General features: G+C 54.6%; 1 protein-coding gene across 2 annotated transcripts in view; it reads right to left on the bottom strand.

The window, feature by feature from the left end:
• The window catches only part of ST8SIA5 (ST8 alpha-N-acetyl-neuraminide alpha-2,8-sialyltransferase 5), a 64,172-nt gene extending 58,657 nt beyond the window's left edge, over window positions 1-5,515 (bottom strand). For both annotated transcript variants that reach the window (XM_072829497.1, XM_072829495.1), the window contains exon 1: window positions 5,325-5,515. In XM_072829497.1, coding sequence (XP_072685598.1) covers window positions 5,325-5,455 — 131 coding nt within the window. In that variant the 5' untranslated portion in view covers window positions 5,456-5,515. The remainder of the gene's footprint in view (window positions 1-5,324) is intronic.
• Between the last annotated feature and the right edge of the window lie 485 nt (window positions 5,516-6,000).

The following is a 6,000-nucleotide window of genomic DNA, read 5'->3' on the forward strand; positions in this document are numbered from 1 at the left end:
GGGAGCCCGACATGGGATTCGATCCCAGGTCTCCAGGATCACGCCCTGGGCCAAAGGCAGGCACTAAACCGCTGCGCCACCCAGGGATCCCCTATTTACTTTTTTTAAAGACTTTATTTATTTATGAGAGACACAGAGAGAGAGGCAGAGACAAAGTCAGAGGGAGAAGCAGGCTCCATGCAGGAAGCCTGATGTGGGACTAGATCCTATGTCTTCAGGATCACACTCCGGCCGAAGGCAGGCACCAAACCACTGAGCCACCCAGGCATCCCAGGGTTGTTTAAATTGTAAGCCCTTTTGGTCCTCAGCACTCTAAGGATTACAAGTTTACATGAGGGTCTTAGCTCTAACGAATGAGCTTGATGGTAGGGCAGGGCTTACAGGAAAGGGGTACAACTCCCATGCCCCTGATTCTAGAAAACCCTTTTGACCCATCACCCCCAGAACTGTCCTTGCCTATGCTGTCAAATTCAGGTAGGCCTTACCCTACATGATCCCTCTGCCATGCGCATCACAGGTGACTGCTCTCTGCCTGGCACCATTATCCCTTGGTTTCCTTAATACCTGTCCCCCCTCTACCTCTCTGCAGCCTCAGCTTCCAGAGCCAGCTCTCTTCTCTTGGACCCTCAGATGCAGGCACTCCTCTGTGCCTCTTCATCATCCTTCACTCTGCTCTCTCCTGGGTGCTTTCATCCAACCTCATCACGGGAACCCGCATTTTTCTAACTAAGGGTTTCACACCAACAAGTCATAAAATCAACTTGGTAGTTTACCCCTATAATTTTTTTAGACTTGTATTGTGGTAAAATATGTGTACCTGAAAATTTACCATTTCAACTATTTGTGAATCTACCATTCAGTGGCATTTGGTGGACCCAACCTGTTGTGCAGCCATCACCACCATCCATCTCCAAAACTTTATCCTCCCAAATTGAAATTCCATGCCCAATTAAACACAATCTCCCACCCCACTGCCAGCCCCTGGTAACCATCATTCCACTTTCAGTCTCTATGAATTGACTAATCTAGGTGCCTCATCTAAGTAGAACCATATTTGTCATTTTGTGCCTGGTTTATTTTAGCATAATGTCTTCAAGATTCATCCATGTTGTAAAAAAAAAAAAAAAAAGGATTCATCTGTGTAATGTATCAGATTTCCCTTCCTTTTTAAGGCTGAGAGGTTTTTTGTTTGTTTTTTAATGAAGTGGAAGAGAAAATATTCAAGCACATTTCTTATAATAAGGACAAATATCGTTTCATAAAATGTTGTTTCTGGGGACGCCTGGGTGGCTCAGTGGGTTAAGCGTCTGTCTTCAGCTCAGGTCATGATCCCAGGGCTCCCTGTTCAGTGGGGAGTCCGCATCTCCCTCTCCCTCTGCCTGCCACTCTGCATGCTCATGCAACTCTCTGTGTCCAGTAAATAAAATCTTCAAGCAACAATAACAACAACAACAACAACAAAATGTTTGTTTCCAATGGCTGTGTATATGAGTGTGTTGTAGATCCCTGGGTATGACATAGTTCTTCCTGTGGATAACAATTATAAAAGTCGGAAAAACACTGACTTTGATGGTGACTAAATAATGTCCGTTGCTAGCCTGGCTCTCTTCCAGCCACAGCTCCGGAGCTCATTTCCGAGGTGCTGCTGGAAAGCTCCATGTGGGTCTCCTTGCAGTGAGTGTCCCAGACTCAAATTTGTGACCCTCTTTCCTGCAGACCCACCCCTTCTCACATGTTTCCTACTGGAGCCTCCATAATCAGGCCCTGCCCGCCACCCCTTGCCCCCCCCCGGCATGCAGAATCTCTTAGCTCTCCCCTGCACCCAGGAGTATATTCCTATTCAGGCTGGCTTTCACCTCCCTTCCTCCTCCCCTGACAGGCTTATGAGTCCCTCTGCTCTCTCTAAGACCTCCTCAAGTGCCTCCAGCACCCTGAAGCCATCCTAATCCACTCTGGCTCCCTAGCTCAGACTTCCAGTTTGGCTTCGGCACGTATTACATGTCTCTCTGTCTTCCCGATAGCCTGCAAGCCCCGAGAGCCTGGACTGTGTCCGTCTGGCACACCATTGTCCTCAGCACATAGCATGCTGTCAGCATATAGCAAATCTTTATTAAGTATTTGTTCAATCAAGTACAGGAAGGAGGAAGCCAAGAGCATCAACAGCAAACTCCACGGCTTCGTCTCACGCTCTTTCTTCCTGATCCACAGAGTGTGCACTTTCCCTGCAGAGACACGGTGCCCCCTGAGCCATATGTACTGCCCACCTTACCCCCTCCCGTTTGCAAGATGGGCCCCCAGAGTCCTGAGTGCTCCCATGGGCACCCACCCTGAAGTGGCCACTGCATGGCACGGGCAGAGGCCAGGCGTCCAAAGAAAGAACACATATGGACTCACATGCCCCGCTCCTTTCTAATGAGATCTATCCCTGATTCTCACCCAAACAGCCCATCATCTTTGTGCCCCTAGGTTCTTTGTGAGGTGCAAACAATGGAGGCTTTGCTGAATGCATCACATCTCAGCACAGAAATGAAGAGTGGCCACCTTGAGGTCTAAAGTGGGTCTGCCCCCTGAGGCACGTACTCCTCACTTTTGACCAGGTTGTAACAATAGCCTCCCTGTGTCTCCCCATCACTAACCTCTCCTTGCAAAGCCAGGATCACCCTCTTTCCTGGTGGCTTTTATCATATCATTACCCTCCTCAAAGACCACATGTGGCTCCCTATGACTGAATGAACCCAGTTCAGCCTGCCTTCCCAACCCACAAAGCACCTCACTGAAGTGACTCACCGAACATTACACCTATCCCTATTCTCCACATTCTCCCTTACACCAGTTGGACCAATCTCTTTACTGTGTCTTCCAATTACCCCGGGCACACGTGGGCAAACACGCGCACAAGCAAGCGAACAAGCACACACACGCGCGTGCACACACACACATCACATCACTTTCAATCACTTTTTCATTGTCCAATATTTACTGAGACCTTACTACGTGCCAGGCGCCATATCTGGTGCTCTGGGTGCAAATGGGAACAAAACAGAGTAAATCCCTACCTCATGGAGATTTCACTCCAGAGCAGGGTTTCTCCACTTCAGCCCTATAGACATTTGGGGCTGGGTAATGCTTTCTTGACAGAGACAGATGATGCAGTCAGTGCAGGGTCCTTAGCAGCATCCCTGGCCTCTACCCATAAGTCGCCAATAGCACTCTCCTCTCCCAGTGTGACAACCAAAAATGTTTCTGGATGTTGCCTGGAGGCTAACACTGTTCTCCCTTAAGAACTGTGGGTCTCGAGCAGCAGGAGTAGCTTGTTAGGAATCATCTGGGGAGCTTGATAACCAGCAGGAACTGGATCCACCCCCAGAGAGCCCAATTCTGAGCCCAAGCATCTGCAGGTGACTCTCATGATGTCATCCCAAGACCTCTGTTTGGGGAGCACTCAAGTATGAAGTGTTTCTGGGACACCGACTAATAATTACATCAGGTCAGTTCATTATGATTATAGATACGGGAATAAGAGAGGTGAGTGTGTGAGTGGGTAGTCCGGGCAGGGGAGAGGTAAAAGGAGATGGTGCCATGCCTCCGCACCTTGGCTCACATGCTCTTTGGTTCTGGACATACGCTTTCCCCCACACACCCATCTAAATCTCACTCTTGCTTCAGGGGCCCACTCAGGTTGTACCTCCTCCAGGCAGTCTTCCCTAACTACTCCAGCCCATTGGTACCTCTTCCTCAGACAATTTAACACTTACTACCTAACAATCTCATCATTTGTGGTCATTTTGTTTCCCCAAATAGATCTCAAGCCTCCTGGACACCAGGATCACACAATCTTCTTCTTCACAGACCCCGACAGCATCCTTCCAGGATCAGATATATGCAAGTGTTGCTTGCTTGGCTGGATTAAACCAAATCCCTGGTGTGAGGCCTCAGAAGTAGTATCTGAATTCAGGGAGTCAGGATCTCTGTGCAGGATCTCTCTGAGGGAGGATGGGAGGCACCTGGTATGCCTGCTGAACTCTGGGCAGCTGGCACATCCCCCCAAGCCCAGGGAGGGCTTGCCAGAGCAAGCAATTAGGAGTTGAGCTGGCGTTTACCATGTGGGCACTGATGTTTTCCCACTGTTGACAAGGCAGCAGGGATACCAGCAGCCCCAGCAGCGCTGAGGAGGTGCCAGTTGGGTGCAGGAACCCAAGCCACCCTGCTGAGAACCAAGTGCAGCAGGTGGAGGCCAACAGGGCTGCGGCAGGCCACTTGAGCCCCAGTGGTCCTTGCACGGGATTATCTTGGAGGGGCAGCAGTAGCCAGAGGAGGAGGCCAATGCAAGCAGGCCAGGAGACTCTGAAAATGTCCTTTAAAGCCACCAGCACATTGCAGAGCTCATCAGCTGCTTCAACCAGGGAAGAATGCTGTCTGGGAAGGTGGAGAACAGAAATGTCCCAGAGAAGGGGCCTCATTCTCCCCAGCTCTGGGATGTGGAAGGAGAAGTAGCCTAACTGTACCAAGAGAGAAACGAGAGGGAGGCTCTTTCTAAAAGAGGCTCTGATGTGGGGGTACCCTAGGGTCAGCGCTGTCCCTAGGCAGAGTGCCCTGAAGCGTTTCTCCTTGCCAGCAGAAGGCAACGCTGACATTTCGCACACACAGGGACCAGGGCTGTGACACCTCCTACTGCTCTTTCTCTTAACAGAGCTGGAGTGCGGATGGGGTGGGAAGAGGGCCCAACCAGGGGAGAGTTAACTTGTGCTGCAGCTCTGACCTTCTGTGTGAGGATGAGCACGAACCATCTGTTTCTGTAGGGATCAGGTTGTGAGCTTCACACACCCAGTGGTTACTGGTTTATGAAAATCGACTGTCCCTGTGGCACTGTCCCAGCCCACTAGCACTCCCCACCTAACCTGGAGCTCCTAAGGGGGAAAAAATGCTTTTCTCCCAAGAGCCCCCACAAAAGTTCAGGACTCAGAGGGTAATCCCTATTGGGATTTGAGCCCTCCACTGGGGGGGGGGGGGCTCCCCTCCAGCCCAACGGCGGGGGCACTGCCCATCTGGGAGACGCGTATCTGACCCCTGCGGCCCCTCGGGGCATCACATGGATTTGTCATCAGTTTGGCCGCTCGTAATTGTAACCTCTGCCCCATTATCTGGAGAGAATAAAGTTGCCGGCCCCTTCGGCCCGCGCTGAGCAGGCGCCCTCCTCCCGCGGGGCGCCGTTACCCAAAGCCAAGGCGGCGGGGCCGGCGGCCAAGTGCTGAGCCCTGGTTCACCCACTCGGGACGCTCGCCCCCGAGCCCCGGGCACCCCCACCGGCGCCCGGACCCTCTTACCTCTTGATGTAGTTTCGGCCGTACAGGATCTGTTGCAGCAAGGTCACCAAGGCGAAGGCGCAGATGAAAATGAAGAGTAAAGTTCGGTTCCCCAGCAAATCCCGGTTGGCCGAGGGGTCCGCGTAGCGCATCCTGGCGGCCGCTCGCGCACGGTGGGGCGCGGCGGGCGCCGGGCGCCGGGGGGGCCCCGCAATCACGCGCGGGGCTCCGGGGCCCCCGGGGGGCGCGCGGTCGAGGGGGCGCCGCTAGGCGGGCGGGGGACGCGGCGGGGCGAAGTTCCCGCGCGGCGGGGCGGGCGCAGGGGGCATCCGAGCGCGGCGGGCAGGGCAGGGCAGGGCAGGGCAGGGCAGGGCTGGTCGCGGGAGCTCGGCCGCAGCCGCGGGCCTGCCCTCCGCACCCGTTACCTCCGGGCGCCCGAGCCCGGCAGCCGCCGGTTCCCCTGCGGAGAGGCGGCTCCAGGTGCCCGGGGCCCGGGGCGGCCCCCCCCGCCGAGCTGACGACCAATGGGGAGCGGGGCCCTGGCGCACCCGGGAGCGCGGCGCGCCGCCCCCTGCGGTCGGGCTCGGGATCGCGGTCGCCGGGCGCCCTGCCCTGCCCCCGGGAGCGCCCCGGCCGGCCCCTGCGCCCGCACCCAGGCGGCGGGAGGTGGGCCTCCGCTTCTGCGGATGCGAGGCGG

Source organism: Canis lupus, chromosome 6, assembly GCF_048164855.1.
Source record: "Canis lupus baileyi chromosome 6, mCanLup2.hap1, whole genome shotgun sequence".
Lineage (NCBI taxonomy): Eukaryota > Metazoa > Chordata > Mammalia > Carnivora > Canidae > Canis > Canis lupus.